The sequence below is a fragment of the Lygodium microphyllum genome, chromosome 8 (assembly GCF_053477565.2).
Source record: "Lygodium microphyllum isolate KBCC chromosome 8, Lygodium_microphyllum_v1.1.10, whole genome shotgun sequence".
NCBI classification, from domain to species: domain Eukaryota; kingdom Viridiplantae; phylum Streptophyta; class Polypodiopsida; order Schizaeales; family Lygodiaceae; genus Lygodium; species Lygodium microphyllum.
In genome coordinates this window covers 12,912,069-12,932,181 of record NC_141142.1, presented here as the reverse complement: position 1 = coordinate 12,932,181, position 20,113 = coordinate 12,912,069, and the positions used below count along the sequence as shown (strand labels likewise).

The 20,113-nt window shown below is 40.4% G+C and overlaps 1 protein-coding gene across 1 annotated transcript in view; it reads right to left on the bottom strand.

Annotated features, from left to right (window-relative positions):
* Window positions 1-588: 588 nt before the first annotated feature.
* Window positions 589-20,113, bottom strand: part of LOC148031977 (defective in cullin neddylation protein) — a 160,337-nt gene continuing 140,812 nt past the window's right edge. Inside the window, exons 8-11 of the mRNA XM_087682583.1 lie at window positions 3,426-3,475; window positions 3,116-3,217; window positions 2,186-2,245; window positions 589-2,000 (exon numbers count right to left, since the gene is read on the bottom strand). Of these exons, the coding sequence (XP_087538709.1) occupies window positions 1,887-2,000; window positions 2,186-2,245; window positions 3,116-3,217; window positions 3,426-3,475 (326 nt within the window). The 3' untranslated portion in view covers window positions 589-1,886. The remainder of the gene's footprint in view (window positions 2,001-2,185; window positions 2,246-3,115; window positions 3,218-3,425; window positions 3,476-20,113) is intronic.

Sequence of the window (20,113 nt, the reverse complement as noted above, 5' to 3'; positions counted from 1 at the left end):
CTCATATTCACTTGTAAAATTTATGTACTTACATTGCCATGGTGCTCGAGTAAAAGTATATTCATATGAAGAAACAAAGATAATTATACTACCACAATTATTTAATGAATATCAAAGCAAGTGTTGATGTAAGCAAACTAATGCCCATAGTTTGAATGCCAACTTTTAAGATATTACTCAACAATAATGCATCATTTAACTAGATCCATACACTTGTCGCGTTGATAGCTTGCCTAGAGTTTTGCATGAGATTATCCTTAGTCTAACCTAGGGTGTGTTTGCCCACATGTATACATACAAGTGCATGTATGTTCAATCACATGTATACATGTTTAAACTACAATAATAAATAATCAATTCGAAACTACCAAGTACTTCGATGACCTAGTTAAAAACAAATTGCAAAGAGAATAGGCGGGCACAATTGCCCTTCACCAAGACTTCAACTATGCTAGCTACTACCACCCATTTTTAATCAATATGAATACATTTTTGTGTACAATCTAGAGCTAAAAAGAAAAGATATTGTTTGCACGAATAAATTATGAAAGGATGTACACATTATTGTGTTGCTTGTGCAAAACTTCTCCAATAATGGCCCTTTAGATCAAGGGTAAACATTGAGAGGACATCAACCTACCTAGTGTAAAGTTCTTGTGGCTGTCTTTTGCATGCCATAACAAAATATTATAGTTGCAAGGGTCTCTTAGTCTTAGATGAGGGGACTAGAGGGATGGGTAGATTTATTGTGAAAACCGTAAGGCACTCACATCCGCTTGTTGCTATGTGTTCCTCTTTGGTTGCCTTTTGCTCCAAGAACCTTAAAGATTGCCTCGCTTTAGAATGCACATGGCTTGTGTAGGCCATTTCATTCAACATGGACATGCAAAAAGCGAAGTTCATCCCACTTGAAGGTCACCCCATTTTAAATCGCACGTCTTGTGATGGACATGTAAAACTCGATGATATTCAAAGGATTGCCTCATTTTAGATTGCACATGACAATCCACTGCATGCTTGACATGGAAAAACATATGGCATTACGTGTGCTTTTTTCCAGTAAGGCACTCGTAGTTTGGTGAGAAAACGTCATCAGAATTTTGGATCTATCTAATTAATGGATGTCGCTTTAGGCTGCTCATTGACTAAAACTCTTGCTGATTTGATTACGCGCGACAGTCACTAACTGATCCCATACTAGCAATCTTCCAAGACACAAATGTCGCAAAGAATTTGACATGAATCGGACAGATGGGCATTAGTGGGGGAATCAGAAATCAGACACCTCAAAAACCAATTTTCCATGCCTCCAGTAACTTATGTGAAGGCTAGGACTGTACATCAGGTTAGTACCGTACGTCCAAACAAGTAAAATGCTGGCTCATGAAATCTCTGGACCTTTCCCACAATGAATTTTATAAATAGCAAGCCTCCAGTAATCTAACGCTGAGGGTATCTTAGGAGAGCTCGAGATATACACACACCCACAGAGAGAGAAAGAGAGAGAGATTCTTACCAGGCCTAATCTACCTTCCTGGCCTGCTGCCATCCCTTCAATCACTCTTTCTGATCCTTAGTATTTGTACATTCGATAATGCATCATTAATACAGATATCTGTTACCCGCGGGGGAGAGAGAGAGAGAGAGAGAGAGAAATTGTCCCTATGTAGTCAATGTTGTGAGTCCCTTACTGTGCGAACATTTACTGGGTAACTCTATGCTGTTAGAATATCTGCATCCTGACAGCTTGGGTTGTGCTCTCTTCCTCCGGCGTTTCCTGCCCGCACCCATCAACCATAGCCGTCCCTGAAAATTGTTACGTGCTTATTTTGTAACTGCTACACACTTGTTTTATCAGAACGTGTTCATCAAGTTCACTGATCTTGTTAGCCCCCTTTGTTGTTTGCCATTCCAGCTTCTGCCAAATATTCAACAAACTCGTCTATCAGGTATGGCCAGGCACCCTCAGCATCATAATTTGACAAATTTGGATCGATGACCTGTAAAAAGCAATTCAGTATTCAGCATATGTAATGACTGACGCATTTGACAAACTTGCTGCGCCCTTTTTGTTTCTTGATACTTTTCTGTACAAGTTGTTAAAAGCCCCACCAAAAACTATATTGTGTCCTGAACTGGAAACTAGCTTTAAATGAAACCAGAACGAAATTTTAGACAGGCTGACCCTCGAAAATTCCAGTAATTGAGACCATGTATCCTTTGAGATAGCTTTGTTATGCTTGGCCTGCAAACATCAGACATAATGCCAAAACTCACCAAAATAGCAACCAAGAACAAAATCCTTGACAAGCATTTGGTCTTTTTAACCAATACTGAAGTTCAAAAGATGACAGAAAAGTTATCACTTTCAAGAATGGGAACGGGTAATAAGCATTCACTCTGCAGCTCCACCAATGACTGAGAAGAGGAATTATTTGATACATATCTTAAATCCAGATCATGTTTCACAGAAGCACTTGCAATGAGCACAAGCAAGCATTAGGCTCTTTCCACGGCAAATGAGACAACATCAGCTCTATATGACAGGATGACACTTGGACCCTCATACAATGATAATGTTTCAACAAGGGGCCGGTCCATCCCTAACATATAGAAGTGGAAGAGTCTGTGGATTTGATGATGCCAACTTGTAATGCAGCTTAGCATACTTATTACATCAAGCAAAGATGCCCTCATTATCCCCACAAGCACAATCTAAGAAGATCTTCATCAGCTGCAATATCAGACCTACTCGTAACTAAAGGCATTGAATCAGACTGCCAACTAAAATGGTGGTAATTCTAAAGGTCAAAGTGTTCGTATGTTCATTTGCATACTATTAAACTCCAAGCCACACTAAAAAACATCAATGTTGTTCAAGTCCCCAGCAACAGGCTTGCAAGCAGGGCCATTATAGAGAACACAATTTCAGATCAGGAATAGGACAAGGATACAAAGAAAAGGTAGACAGCAGCTCTTCACAGATCCCAGGAAATTGCTAAACTTTGGGTCTGCAGACAATAGGCATACCAGACTGAAAGGACACACAATATATTGTCCAGAATCCGACTACTTCACATACATTGCACTGAATCAAACATTTTGCCACACGAACCTGCAAAAACTGGCACCACTGATCGACCAGAGGCCACTGACATTCAGCAAATAGTAGCTGCCACATTCCAATTGCTGTGTCAAGAGCTAATGACTTCTGGCCCTGTAAAACGAAGTTAATATGACTAAATGTTAGGCAAGCTGCAGAGAAGAACTTGATTCACAAACTGAAAAGAAAAATGCCACAACATGGTATTTCTGACAAGCATCCAGATATATTATTCTCGCCACAGAAGAACTTGCTATCAGACAGAACTGGTATTAAAATACTATCCCAGACCTTAGAAAATTCCAAAATAGACAAGACTCACCTTTTCCTTGGCCCAGCCAAAAGCAAAATTGTAGATTTCACGAAATTTATCTGCAAAATAAGCTAATCCTTTATTCAAGAACAGTTTCAATACGTATAAGAGTTGGCATGTCAAACAACTTCTGCAATATCCAATGATGTTTCACATCAAACAACACGTACAAAAGTCCTTTGAGGTAGCCCTCAATTGAGGGGTTCTTTCAACTCTAACATTAGAAATAGTGGAAAAACAAATCCTCACAATCTAAAATTCAAGTGTCTAGAATGAGCATATAAACACCAAGTGGACAACTTCCTGCAGTCAAATTTCAATTTTCTGAGCATCCATTGAGTTTGCTTTCTTGGAGACATGTTCCAGTTAATAGAATTACTAGATCACAGAACAAACAAGAGCTGGTGCCAATCGTATGTTTGCAAAGGGAGCAACTTTGACTTAGTGAAGTGTGTATGCAGCCCATTGCTGAATGAAACAACTCAAAAGCATCTATAAGCACCTTCATATCCTTGAAATCATTTGAGAAGAAAATACAGCTGATAACTGTGTAAGTCACCAACTGTTTTCACCCGGCATTGCAAGTCATGAAGGACACCGTCATCCAGTATTTTATCTATTTAAAGCAACAGTTGACAGGTTACAATTGAATATAATAATGCAATCCATGGGCATTCTTGCTTTACAGGATGAGCAAATTTGAAGGATCAGAAAGACCATGACTGATGATGTATAGAGCAGTTGCAGAGTTATATGACCAAATCCCCTGACCAATGATGTGTGACCAAATCCCATTACCAACGATGTGTGGAGCAGCCGCAGATGCCTGTTTTATTGCCAGAAATGCCATTTCAGCTTCCCAAAATGGCACAACGAAACAGCTCAAAACGTTTCCGGACAGGAAAGTGAAAACTCTAGTTTCAGGCCACCTTTTCCATTCCAACTCTGTGTGTGTAATAAAGCATGATAGGCAAAAGATGCCACGTTTGTTCCAGCCCTTGCCTATTCTAGACAAGCCTTGGCAAAGCATTGGTATGGATTTCACTTATGAGCTTCCTAGGACACCTACGAGGAATGACATGGATATGGACTATCATTTGCAAGTTTAGCAAATAAGCCCATTTCATTTTGGTGAGGAAGAAGATAAAGGCTAATCATATCACACGGTTAATTTTGCAGCATATATTTTAGTATCAGGGTATGCCAAAGTTGATCTTCAATGATCGAGATCCTCAAATGATGTCACAGGGACGTGAAATTTTGAGATACTTTAATCTTCCTAGTAACATTTGATTAAGTTACTAATCAAATCTGCAAGGTTGTTTAGCACATGTGATGCACATGGCAATTATTTCATGGGAACGGGCCAAGGACCCCAAGGATGCGGTGGGTGTTAAAGGCAAAAGTTGTGTTAAGTTATGCCAACTGGGTTTCGGTGGTTAGTTGGTGCCACGTTGGACCCTAGGACAATTGTTTGGCCATTTAAGTGTTAGTGGTGACACTAGGGACTAGCATTGATTAATTAATTAATGCTAGTCTAAGGATCAACAGAGGTTGGGAAGCCCTCCAAGTTGCAAATGGCCTAGCCAATTTCATTGCAAATGGGCATGTTTAATTTTGGGCATGGTCAAAAGGGCTGAAATTAATTTTCAGAATTAATTAATTCTGAAAAATTAATTAATGGCTGAAAATGCATTAGGAAGGCTGCCACTTGGCAAAACTTTTCCATGCAACTAGGGAGAAGGCTGTTGGAGGCTGGTAGAAGCTGAATGGCAGCCATTTGGAGCTTGGTGGAGGGAGAGGAGGTGATCAGATTTGGCTCTGAGAGGCGATGACGACTGATCGCACGCTGCGCTAGGATAGGGGGCAGCAGGTTTTCTCTTCTGCCTCAAGAGAGGTGGTGGTAGGAGGAGGGCTCGGCAGCCGAACTAGTGTTTTACCCCCCTTTTAAAGCTGTTGGCGCCATCAGATTTGTCATCAGAGCTACGAATTAGAAGATACATTTCAGCTGATTTTTCTCTCTTTCTATAGCATTCTCTCATCTCCTCCAGTCTATGCTCAAGTATCCTCAACAATTCTCAGCCATGAGTATCAGAGTACAGCCAAATTTGGTGGACAGCAGAGAGTTTACTACTGTAAATCCTAAATTACAGTAGTAATTAGGGTTTAGCAGCCACCTTGGGACCCGTGCCATTAGTCAAAGGCATTGTACACTGAAATCAGCACCGAAAATTCGTGGAATTGTGAGGATTTCAGATGCCAGCCCATCTATTGTGAATTTGGGGCAGCATTTGACTAGTTGGGGTTCCATTAGAGCAAGTCTTGGGTGAAAATCAAGGGGCAATTTGCCCGAATGCTTTGCTAATTATTGGAACAACAAGGGGCTTTTGAATTAGCCAAGGAGATTGTGAAATCTCGGCTTATAATTTTTCCATCAGCAATTGAAATTAAAGAAATACCAAAAGGGGCACTAGTTTTGGGGCCAACAGGATGTCCACTGTTCAAGTTTATGAAGGTAAAGTGAGCATTTCAGTTTATGTTCATTTGCTAGTTGATGTAATTAAGTGCTTAATCAGGTTAAACCAACCTATCCGAGAAGGAAGGCTGGTTTCATGGTTCCATTGCCGGGATAATCACTCAATCTCTTGATTTGGTGAGCCCGAGGTACCTGATTGCAAGCCAAAGCTTTGTGCTAGTGCTGATTTTTTGTGCTTAGCTGAGAAATTACAGCAACATGTCTTCATATAGTGAGATGGAATCAAGCAGTGATGATGCCTCTCAGTATGGACATTCTCATGGGAATGAAGGAAATGAAATGCCTAATCTTGGACAAGGCTCTCATGATGGACAACAAGCTGAAAATGTTGCTGTTGGGCAAGATGCAGGGCCTTCAAGCCGTCATGAGGTAGATGACCAACAAAGTGAAGAGGAATTTGATGACCAGTTCAAGAATCGGATGAGGATAGCAGCAAATCTCTTTGCTGAATTGGCAAAGGATCCTCAGTTTGCCCGATTTTTGAATGCTCCGAAGAAGGACAGCAAGGGCAAGAAGAAGAAGTCAACTTCTACACCTTCGCGACAGCAAGATGCACCGGAGGTAGTGCCAAATCCTTCACTTGAAGCTCCTAAAGAGGCCAATGAAGCTAAATAGTTGGTACCTATGGGTCAAGGAATGCAAATGCAAGGCCATTTTGGAAGTGTCAATCCAATGGATTTTGGACAGCCGGGCATGCATGCTATGATGGGGTAGCCAGGATACTTTGGCAGTAGCACGATTTTTCATGCAATGGTTGGCCAAGGGCCGCATACGGGAATGCATAGCACATATCCCTATGATATGCAGCAGCCAATGCATGGTGTGCAAGGCCCATTGTTTTCGAGTATGGCTGGAAATGTGCAAAACCCTATGTATGGTAGCATTGGCTTGATGCCTAGGGCACAAAGTGGAATGTTTGGCAATGCATCTGCACTCCCGAATGCTTATGGGGCTCAAGGAATGACTGCTGGTCATCCAAATGCTTCATTTGGGCTTGGTCATGATGTAAATACAGCAAATGCATCCTTTTTGCAACAGCCTGTGTATGACAACTTTACTCCCAAAGGGGAAGCAAAAGACTATGATGAGGGTGGAAAAGTAGTGAAGTTTGAGTCCTTCAGTGGTGCACAAGATAGGCTGATAGCTTTGACCTTCATTCAGCAATTTGATGCAGCCTATTCAAGGGGAAACTTCACCGAATCCTCTAAGATTCGAAAGGCAGCCACGTTCTTGAAGGGGAATGCATTGCAGTGGTGGTCCACGCTCTTCATGCAAGGTAGAGTACCGTCAACATGGGTACAATTCAAGCAAATGTTTGCATCGAATTGTTTGACTAGTACCTTTGAGGTGGACATCATGACAGCTTGGAACAAGCTTGATGCTAAGGAATGCAAGAATTTAGAGCAGTACAATAAGAATTTTTGGGATGCATTGCTGCCCATCACTTCTTATCGTGCCGTACCCCTTCATGAGCAAGTGGAAAAATATGAATGTGAGCTGCCCAAAGGAATCAAGGATTTTTGCATAAAATCCACCGTGTCAAGCATGTCTCAACTCATAGAGACTACTGCTACAGCTGATGCTTTGCTGCGTGGAAAGGATTTGGGTTTCCAAGAGAGCAGAGAGAAGTTGAATAAAAAGTTATTTAAGGCTGAGAAAAGAGGCATATCTAAAAACTAGCCTTTATTGCTGACATTTTCCAACACTTGAAAGGACCCATAGTATCTCATGCTTAACTTCGGATACAACCTCTCTCTTCCCTTCATCTTTTTCAGCCTCGCCTTTTCGAAACGCAACAATACATAATCACCCTCTGTAAATTGCATAGCACGTCTATGGCGATTAGCTGCCTGCTTTTGCTTGCCCTATGACCTTTGAAGTGCATACTTTATCTTTGCATAGGCTGCATCCAAGCTTTCCACAAAGCAATCAGCTTCAAAGATCTTATCCTTAGTGTGCAAAATAGATGGAACCTTCTTGCCACCCTCAACCACCTCAAATGGAGCCTTACCAATGGAACTATGCACCGTATTATTGTATGCAAACTCAATCAATGGCAAATACTGCTCCCACTGTGTCTTGTTGTCTGAAACATAGCACCTTAAAAGATCCAACACACTGGAATTTGCTTCCTTAGACTGACCATCTGTCTGTGGATGAAAGGATGATGAGAATTTCAGCGTGGTACCCATATTTTCTAACAATCCCTTCCACAATAGACTGGTCATCCGAGGGTCTCGATCAGTAATGATCGACTTAAGAATACCATGATACTTGAAAATGTGCTGGATAAATAATCGTGTCATATGATCAGCCTTTATCTTCTTCCTCACTGGAATGAAATGGGCTTGTTTGCTAAACCTGCAAATAATAGTCCAAATTCCATCATTCCCTGTAGCTGTCCTAGGAGGCTCAAAGATAAAGTCCATAGCAATGCTCTGCCAAGGCCTATCTGGAATAGGTAAGGGCTGCAACAAGCTCGACATCTTTTGCCTATCATGCTTTACCTTCTGACATATGATGCATGCCCTAACAAACTACTCTACATCATGCCTCAAAGCTGGCCAATAAAAGAAATGCTCCACTGCCTTAACTGTGGCATCAATACCTCTGTGTCCTGCATACAGAGGAGCATGCCTTTCAATGATCACTCTAGGCCTCAACTGCTTTGTGACACAGTCGTCCATGCATCAACAAAAATCCATCTCTTAGCATAAAATGCTCATGCCTTTGGCCATTGCAAAGCTGATCATAAACATTTGCAAAGTCCGAATCAACAGCATATTGCTCTTTCATGGCATCCAACTCAGTGTGATAAAACATAGTGACGGCTGAAATTTGTGGCTTACGTGACAGTGCATCAGCCACAACATTCTTTTTACCATCAATGTGTATAATCTGAAAATGAAACATAGAGAGAAAATTTGCCCATCTCATATGCTTCTCTAACAACTTTGTTTGCGTCAGAAAGTACCTCAAAGTCTGATGGTTTGTCTGCGCTGTAAAATCAGCCCCCAACAAATAATGTTTCCACGTAGACAGTGCATCGATTAAAGCCAAGAGCTCTTTCTTATAAACCTGTAAATTCCTCTCTGCACCGTGGAGAATTCGGCTCTCATAAGCCACAACTGAGCCATCTTACATAAGGACAGCCCCAATGCTGTTACCACATGCATCACATTGAACCACAAATGACTTCCTTAGATCAGGCAACACAAGCACAAGATCTAAAGCCATCTTTTCCTTCAACTTTTCAAATGCTGAAATTTCCACTGTTGTCTGTCTAAATGGCATATCTTTCTTTTGCAAAGCATGCAATGGAGATGCAATTTCAGCAAACCCGCGTACATACTTCCTATAGTAAGAACATAAACCCAAGAAGCTGCAGATCTCATGAACATTCTTCAAAGCTGGCCATGAACGTATTGCTTCAACCTTAGCAGGGTCCATACGAATACCATCAGCCGATACAATATGTCCCAAGAAGTGGATTTCATGCAAAAAGAATTCACTCTTCTTGTCATTGATAACCAGCCTATGCTTACGTAGCTCATTGAAAACAACGTCTAAGTGCTTTCTATGCTCCGTCTCATTCTTTGAATAGACAATCATGTCATCAAAGAAAGTACCCACAAATGCTCTATGTGGCCGAAAGATGCGATCCATCAATCGATTAAAAGTGACAGGAGCATTCATAAGTCCAAAAGGCATAACAAGAAATTCATATAACCCAAAAGATGTCCTAAAAGCTGTCTTAGGCACATTTTCCAGTCTAATACGTATCTGATGATACCCAATTATCAAATCTATACGGTTGAATATTGCTGCCCCCTACAATCTATCCATAACATTATCGATCCGACAGATTGGAAAGCGGTTCTTTATCGTGATCTTGTTCAAAGCACGATAGTCAATGCACATACGCCATGAACCATCCTTTTTCTGCACCAAAAGCACTGGAGAACAGAAAGGAGATGAGCTGGGCTGAATCAACCTTTTTTCTAACAACTCATTTACCTGACTCATAATCTCCTCCTGTTGGGCTGCACTGACTCTATAGGGTGGTTTATTAGGAGGGCTACTTCCAAGGATAAGGTCTATGCCATGATCTTCGAGTCTTTCACGTGGTAGCTGCCCTGGAAGTGACTGAGAGAAACAATCAGCATACATTTTCAGAAATGACATGCGATCCTTCTCTAATTTAGACATATTCCTAACATTCTCACTATCATCCTTAACCTTAGCAAAAACTAAATAGGCTGAAAGATGATTTTTCATTACTTTAGAAATAGCAGCTGTAAATACAACAGGGACAGATTCCCCTTTCAACTTTACATCAAGGGTGAGTGTCTTTCCCTTATGTTGAATAGTGATCTCTTTTGCATATGAATCAATCATTGCATGCATACGGTGGCACCATGGCATACCAAGCAACACATCACAACCCTCAAGTGGAGCAATGTAAAACTCTTCATTGTCCATATATCCCTGTATGTGCAACCGAAGCTTTTCAATGAGTGGTGTGACAGGTTTTGCATGACCCTTACATGCATGCCATTGCAACTTCCCCAATGGCTTCCATCTCATCCTATTAGATGCCTAGACGGGCTGCCATGTCAGTAGAGATGAAGTTGGCTCATGCATCATTATCAAAGAAGATCAATGCATGTTGATCCCTAATTTTGGCCCATGCTCCGCACACCTCAGTAGCATCATCATTGGGCTGATCACTAACAACATTGGACACCAATCCCACTGATCTTTTGGGCCTTTTACTCTTAGGATCTCCCTAATTTTCTGATTTTGCAGCTTGCTGCCTATTGGGACAGTTCTTTGCAATATGACCCTCCTGTTCACAAATAAAGCATTTATTTGCAGCCATCAATTCCCTACATTGTGCCAATGTTTTCGAGCCCTTTCTTTGCTGTTTTGGCCTCTTTTCAGGCTGGTTTTCAGATATGCCCCTTTTCTCAGCCTTAAACAACTTTTTATTCGGCTTCTCCCCGCTCTCTTGGAAGCTCAAATCCTTTCCACGTAGCAAAGCATTGGCTGTAGCAGCAATCTCTATGAGCTCAGACATGCTAGACACCGTGGATTTTATGCAAAAATCCCTGATTCCTTTGGGCAGCTCACATACATATTTTTCCACTTGCTCCTGAAGGGGTAGGGCATGATAAGAAGTGAAGAGCAGCAATGCATTCCAAAACTTCTTATTGTATTGCTCTAAATTCTTGCATTCCTTAGCATCAAGCTTGTTCCAAGCTGTCATGATGTCCACCTCAAAGGTACTAGCCAATCAATTCGATGCAAACATTTGCTTGAATTGTACCCATGTTGACGGTGCTCTACCTTGCATCAAAAGCGTGGACCACCACTGCAATGCATTCCCCTTTAAGAAAGTGGCTGCCTTTCGAATTTTAGAGGATTCGGTGAACTTTCCCCCTGAATAGGCTACATCAAATCGCTGAATGAAGGTCAAAGCTTTCATCATAGTCTTTTGCTTCCCCTTTGGGAGTCAAGTTGTCATACACAGGCTGTTGCAAAAAGGATGCATTTGCTGTATTTACATCATGACCAAGCCCAAATGAAGCATTTGGATGACCAGCAGTCATTCCTTGAGCCCCATAAGCATTCGGAGTGCAGATGCATTGCCAAACATTCCACTTTGTGCCCCAGGCATCAAGCCAATGCTACCATACCTAGGGTTTTGCACATTTCCAGCCATACCCGAAAACAATGGGCCTTGCACACCATGCATTGGCTGCTGCATACCATAGGAATTTGTGCCATGCATTCCCGTATGCAGCCCTTGGCCAACCATTGCATGAAAAATCGTGCTACTGCCAAAGTATCCTGGCTGCCCCATTATAGCATGCATGCCCGGCTGTCCAAAATCCATTGGATTGACACTTCCAAAATGGCCTTGCATTTGCATTCCTTGCCCCATAGGTACCAACTATTTAGCTTCATTGGCCTCTTTAGGAGCTTCAAGTGAAGGATTTGGCACTAACTTCGGTGCATCTTGCTGTCCCGAATGTGTAGAAGTTGACTTCTTCTTCTTGCCCTTGCTGTCCTTCTTCGGAGCATTCAAAAATTGGGTGAACTGAGGATCCTTTGCCAATTCAGTAAAGAGATTTGCTGCTATCCTCATCCGATTCTTGAACTGGTCATCTACCTCATGACGGCTTGAAGGCCCTGCATCTTGCCCAATAGCAACATTTTCAGCTTGTTGTCCATCATGAGAGCCTTGTCCAAGATTAGGCATTGCATTTCCTTCATTCTCATGAGAATGTCCATACTGAGAAGCATCATCACTGCTTGATTGCATCTCACTATATGAAGACATGTTGTTGTAATTTCTCAGCTGAGCACAAAAATCAGCACTAGCACAACGCTTTGGCTTGCAATCAGGTGCCTCGGATTCACAAATCAAGAGATTGAGTGATTATCCCGGAAATGGAACCATGCAACCAGCCTTCCTTCTTGGATAGGGTGGTTTAACCTGATTAAGCACTTAATTATAGCAATTAGCAAATGAACATAAACTAAAATGCTCACTTTACCTTCATAATCTTGGACAGTGGACACTCTGTTGGCCCCAAAACTAGCGCCCCTTTCGGTATTTCTTTAATTTCAATTGCTGATGGAAAAATTACAAGCCGAGATTTCACAATCTCCTTGGCTGATTCAAAAGCCCCTTGCTGTTCCAATAATTAGCAAAGCATTCGGGGAAATTGCCCCTTGATTTTCACCCAAGACTTGCTCTAATGGAACCCCAACTAGTCAAATACTGTCCCAAATTCACAATGGATGGGCTGGCATCTGAAATCCTCACAATTCCACGAATTTCCGGTGCTGATTTCAGTGTACAATGCCTTTGACTGATGGTACGGGTCCCAAGGTGACTGCTAAACCCTAATTACTGCTGTAATTTAGGGTTTACAGTGGTAAACTCTCTGCTGTCCACCAAATTTGGATGTACTCTACTACCCATGGCTGAAAATACTTGAGCATGGATTGGAGGAGAGGAGAGAATACTGTAGAAAGAGAGAAAATCAGGTGAAATGTATCTTCTGATTCGTAGCTCTGATGACAAATCTCATGGCATCAACAGCTCCAAAAGGGGGGTAAAACACTAGCTCGGCTAGCGAGACCTCCTCTCCTACCACCAAGCTCCGAACGGCTGCCATTCAACTTTCACCGCCCTCCAATAGCCTTCTCCCTAGTTGCATGGGAAAGTTTTGCCAAGTGGCAGCCTTCCTAATGCATTTTCGGTCATTAAATTAATTTGTCAGAACTAATTAATTCTGAAAATTAATTTCAGCCCTTTTGACCCTGCCCATCTGGAATGAAATTGGCTAGGCCATTTGCAGCTTGGAGCGGTTCCCAACCTCTGTTGACCCTTAGACTAGCATTAATTAATTAATTAATGCTAGTCCCTAGTGTCATCACTGACACTTAATGGCCAAACAATTATCCTAGGGTCCAACTTGGCACCAACTGACCACCAAAACCCAGTTGGCATAACTTAACATAACTTTTGCCTTTAACACCCACTTCATCCTCGGGGTCCTTGACCCGTTCTTATGAAATAACTGCCATGTGCATCACATGTGCTAAACAACCTTGCACATTTGATTAGTAACTTAATCAAATGTTACTAGCAAGATTAAAGCATCTAAAAATTTCACGTCCCCGTGACAACAGCCGCATGTAAACGAATGTCATTGAAAGTTTCAACCATAGTTTATGCTAAGAATATGCTTTATTGTGGTTTTGAAGTCAGAACGGTTGAAAAACATGAATTATGGATGCATCCAATGGTTTTTAGCAACAATTTTGGAATATTTTTCAATTTTCTATTATGTTTTGCTGGCTGGAAAATTTCAATAAGTTTTGCGCACATGCAACGGTTTGACAACAGTGGCCAATGTTGTGGTGACCGTACTGCCAAATTGAAATTCCTGTGCAATATACTTTTGCTTTGGCCCAATGTAGTGCAATCGAGGACGATTGCAAGATTTTCAAGGGGGAGGTCTGTCACGGGGACGTGAAATTTTGAGATGCTTTAATCTTGCTAGTAACATTTGATTAAGTTACTAATCAAATGTGCAAGGTTGTTTAGCACATGTGATGCACATGGCAATTATTTCATGGGAACAGGCCAAGGACCCCAAAGATGCAGTGGGTGTTAAAGGCAAAAGTTGTGTTAAGTTATGCCAACTGGGTTTCGGTGGTCAGTTCAGTTGGTGGCAGGTTGGAACCTAGGACAATTGTTTGGCCATTAAGTGTCAATGGTGACACTAGGGACTAGCATTGATTAATTAATTAATGCTAGTCTAAGGATCAACAGAGGTTGGGAAGCCCTGCAAGTTGCAAATGGCCTAGCCAATTTCATTGCAAATGGGCATGTTTAATTTTGGGCATGGTCAAAAGGTCTTAAATTGATTTTTAGAATTAATTAATCTTGAAAAATTAATTTAATGGCTGAAAATGCATTAGCAAGGCTGCCACTTGGCAAAACTTTCTCATGCAACTAGGGAGAAGGCTGTTGCAAGGTGGTGGAAACTGAATGGCAGCCATTCAGAGCTTGGTGGAGGGAGAGGACGTGATCAGGTTTGGCTCTGAGAGGCGACAATGATTGATCGCGCGCTGCGACAGGACAGGGGACAGCAGGTTTCCTCTTCCGTCTCAAGAGAGGCGGCAGTAGGAGAGGAGGGCTCACTAGCCGGACTACTGTTTTTACCCCCCTTTTGAAGCTGTTGGTGCCATCAGATTTGTCATCAGACCTACGAATCAGAAGATACATTTCACCTGATTTTCTCTTTCTATAGCATTCTCTAATCTCCTACAGTCTATGCTCAAGTATTCTCAGCAATTCTCAGCCATGGGTAGTAGAATACAGCCAAATTTGGTGGACAACAAAGTGCTTACTGCTGTAAACCCTAAATTACAATAGTAATTAGGGTTTAGCAACCACCTTGGCACCCGTGCCACCAGTCAAAGGCATTGCACACTGAAATCAGCACCGGAAATTCGTGGAATTGTGAGGATTTCAGATGCCAGCCCATCTATTGTGAATTTGGGGCAGCATTTGACCAATTGGGGTTCCATTAGAGCAAGTCCTGAGTGAAAATCAAGGGGCAATTTGCCCAAATGCTTTGCTGATTATTGGAACAGCAAGGGGCTTTGGAATTAGCCAAGGAAATTGTGAAATCTCGACTTGTAATTTATCCATCAGCAATTGAAATTTAAGAAATACTGAAAGGGGCACCAATTTTGTGGCCAACAAGGTGTCCAGTGTCCAAGTTTATGAAGGTAAAGTGACCATTTCGGTTTATGTTCATTTGCTACTTGCTGTAATTAAGTGCTTAATCAGGTTAAGCCACCCTATCCGAGAAGGAAGACTGGTTTCAAATGACCACTTTATTTTGGAAGGGGTTGTTTGAGAATATGGGTGCCACACTAAAATTCTCATCATCCTTCGATTTGTAGACATATGGTCAATCCGGAGAGGCCAATTTCACAATGTTGAACCTTTTGAGATGCTATGTATCAAACCATAAGACATAGTGAGAGCATTTACTTGCCACTTGTTGAGTTTGTATACCACAATATGGTGCATAGTTCCATGGGCAAAGCTCCATTTGAAGTTGTTAAGGGTGACAAGAAGGTACCACCTATTTTGCACACTAAAGATAAGATCTTTGAGGTTGATCACTATGTACAAAGCTTGGATGCAGCCTATGCAAAGAAAAAGTATGCACTTCAAATATCACAAGAAAAGCAAAAGAAGACAACTGATCCTCATAGACGTGCTTTGCACTTTGAGAGGTGATTATGTATTATTGCGTTTTGAAAAGGCAAGGTTGAAAATAATAAAAGGTAAAGAGAGTCTGTATCCGACGTTGAGTATGAGATACTATGGGCCCTTCCAAGTGTGGAGAAGATCAACGATATTGAATATTGGCTGAAATTACTTCCACATTGAATAAAGTATGCACTTCAAAGATCACAAGAAAAGCAAAAGAAGACAACTGATCATCATAGACATGCTTTGCACTTTGAGAGGTGATTACGTATTGCTGTGTTTTGAAAAGGCAAGGCTGAAAAGAATCAAAGGTAAAGAGAGCTTATATCCGAAGTTGAGTATGAGATGCTGTGGGCCCTTCCAAGTATTGGAGAAGATCAACGATATTGAATACACAATGCCTTTTCATGGTGATGTGCCAAAGAATGTATTTCTAGAAATTTTGTCTGAGGTTGAGGAGCTGGATTAGATATTCATACCCAAGTAGATTTTGACACATAAGAAAAGAAAGATCAGAGGTAAAGTGTCCAAAAGATATTTGGTAAAGTTTCAAAATTATTCACCAATGGATCCTAAATGGATGAAAGAGAATGACTTGGTAGACCATCCTCAGTTGTTGCAGCTTTCCTAAATGCCTTTCAATTACAGTCAACTTTGGTTCAGACTCAGTCAGGTTCAACATAGCAAGGGTCCAAATCAGTGCCTAATGCTCAAAAAGGAGGTAGTACTTCCATTCCTTTGGTTGTGGACAGCTCTCGTATGTAGTGGATCTCAAATGTATTCAGCATGCATCCACGGTACTATGCTAATAGTATGTCTGCCATGAGATCACTATTCAATTTACTAGTCATTGTAAGATGTATGCAAATGAGTATGATTGTTACCACAGCTTTGAGGCTATACTTTTGTATCAACTTGGAATCAATTTTTAAAAATATATTAACTATTACATGAAGATTTAGTAATTACGCTTCCTTCATTCCAATAAGAAAGAAAATGAAAGTGTATGATACGGCTATATTGTTCAATGAGAACATTTTTGAAATTATAGCACACTTATGTTTATCTTTAGTGATAAATAAATTTACATACGGTTGGTCAAGTTTAGAATGTACGGTCAACTCTTTGAAGGACACACACAAAATAAAGAAAAAATAAGAGAACCATTGGCCATCACTATAATGCATTAGAGTTTGCAGGGCGTGATCAGATACTTTTGTGTGTTCAAAAGGCATGGCTTGGAAAGAAAAGGCAATGAGAGCTCATTTCCTAACCTGAGTACATAATACTATGGGCCTTCTCTTGTTTTATTAAATCAGACTATAGTTCAATGGTTAAAGCTACTTGCTTAGTGGAAGATTTATAATATGTTGCCTTTGTGCATCTTTTTAGACCTTGCTAATGAGGCACAATTAGAGATCCACAAATGGTTCTTGAATAGATATCACCATATAAAGGAGAGTAAAAGCTAGAGTAAACATTGCTCAAGGCTTGACTCAACCAAATTTGCAAGGCACAAATTTGGAGCATTGCTTAATACTCAAGAGTGACGTGCTGCTTCTACTTCCTTGGTACAAACATGCTCTAATATCTAAAGGATGATTATCTTTCAAATTCCATAAATGACTACATGCCACAATTTTTTAGGTTTGAGATCTTTATGATCAATGTGATAGACATATGTGTGTCTAGAATCGTACTTGGTTACTTATGCAATGAGTAACATTTTCATAGTTGTGGGTTTGCACAATTGAAATTGGTTGTTTCATGGTGTAGAGACTACCATTTCAATATTTGTATATTGGCAATACACAATGTGACAACGCCATTCCTATGTCTTGGTCACATTTATTGGCCATTTGGGATGCCTCAAAATTCACCTAAGATTGTCAATTAGAGAGCAACTCTCATTTTGCTAAAGGCATGGTGAAAACATTGCGTTAACAATGGACTATTTGACACTAGGCATATAGTGGATAAGTGTATAGACTATATAGCACAAGGACAAGGAAAATCAAGGTTGAATGTGAAACCTTTATTAAATCAAAAGTTTGGACCTTAGAATAAAATTGCATTAAAGTTTTACCCATTGAATATTGAGTATTTGTTAAATGTCAAGTAACCCGCTTATCCATTAATGGAACTTGTTAGATGTTTGAGTGGGGAATGTATTTAGAAAGAAATGTATAACCATTTGCAACTCTCGCTCTTCATCCTTAATAAGGCAACAACCAATCTTCTCATCTTAGTAAGGGAAATAAAGAAGTTACAAGGAAAATTCAAAACTCTATTACTAGCAAGTATAAATGTTGTTTTAAGATTATCTATTAAAACAGGTTTACATAGCAGCTAAGGCTAAGCTTCTCTCTTTTTCTTTGAGATCTTGAGCCTTGAGCACTTTGTTGGCCACTCTTCTCATAGGGGACAATGTGTATTTCTCATAGTTCTGTCATAGAAAAACCCATTCTTTGTTAAAGGAACACTGCAAGTATCATGAGGATATGTATTTTCGAAACCTCACTTAACAAGTGGATTAATTTTTAATCACATGGTAAAGCAAATGTTGCACATGTGAGGTGTGATTGAGATTAGAGTAAATTTATGAGCCCTGGACCCGAGAAAATCACAGGATGTCAAAGGCAAAAGTTGCTATAAATTATACTGCATATGTACTTGGTGGTATCTCATGCCACTTGTTGGCCTAGGTCATTCATTCAACCATAAATGTTAGTTAGTGACACTAGAGAAGTGACATTTAATGATAGCTAACATCAATCAGATAGTCAAAGATGACACAAAGACACTCTGGAATGGAAGTTGCCTAGCTAATTTAATTATTTTCTTGTTAAATTATTTTTTTGGGAACTGAAATAATTATTAGATTAATTTTTAATATTTAAAAAGTAAAAAGTAATATTTAATTATGAATAATATTGAAAAAACCATTTGGAAAGGTTGCCACTTCTTAAAAATGCCCATGTAATACTGAAAAACATATTTAGAGGCTAAAGAGAGGCATTTTAGTGCATTCAACCTACAAGAGAGAGAAAGAGAGAAGATACTACTAGTTAGATCTGTAGCCATTGAAGGACCACCTTCTAAGGTAGCCAGGGGTACGAAAAGACCAATCTGCAAAGCATCTACGAGCTCTTGAGACAACACAACACTAGTAAATGATTGATTTTTTTCAATTTCTAACCAAGAAAATCTGAATTTTTTCTCTCCTTCACATTCGCTCTCATCTTCCAACCTTTCTACAACCGTGCTCTAAAGATTATAGCATCGAGATCACCAGAGGCCAACAAATTTCAGATTTCTCTCTTGTAAACCCTAATCTGCGACAACAGAAATTAAGATTTAGTAACAACCTTGGGAAGTGTGCCAAAATTTGGAAGCTCCAAGACTTGCATTCAAAAGGGCTGAAGTTGTTTTTAGTCAAATTCAAGTGAAGGGACCAGCAAATAAAAGAATTTGGAGCATTTGTCATTTCCATCAAAGCGGATGAAGGCAAATTAATTGCCTAAATCAAGGGGCAAATTAGATTGAGGACTTGCTGGTCATTTTGGACAGCAAGGGGAGTTGGAATACTGAAAGAGATTGGGAAAATCCCATTGTACATCAACTTCTTCTTCAATTAAGTTAAAGAAATACCGAAAGGGGTACCAGTTGTAGGGCCAATAGGGTATTCATTGTCCAAGATTGTGAGTTAATAATCATTTCTCAGTTTTATAATAAATGTTGCTGCTGTAACTAAGTTGTAATTAGGAAATTACCACCCATCCATGAAAAGAAGACTGGTTTCAGCAAGCATGTATGGAAATTGCGCAAGAAAGGTCTACATAAAGGATGCTCCTGGAGCTTAATTGTTGGCAGTGTTTTCTAGGGTTTCCGATGCTAAAGTCTATAGGTGGATTGCTAGATGCTTTGAAGTTGGTGGGGAGTATACAAATGGATGTGATAGAATATTGTGGATCTCTCGTGCCCAAGAAACTAAAGGAAAGTGAGCTTTATGCGCATTTTTCTCAAGATAAATTTTCTATTAATAACACTTCGAAGTCGTCCCCCTGAGGTAAAAATACAAAGTACAAGGAGCTTTGTAGAGAGCGTCTAAGTACGTCACAAATACAATGGTTATGTAAATAACCAATTTGGTGAGCTGTAGTGCCAGACCATCTAAATGCCTTATGTACTTAATTCAAAGCTTTCTATTCTAATCTTAAAGGAACATCACAATGGCCAGCTTTGGGGTCCACATGTGTAAACTATGATGACCGAGCATTCAACCTCCAATTGAGTGTGTTCTAAAGTTGCTGAATTTACTGTTTTGCAGAATTAAGTGTTCGCAATATC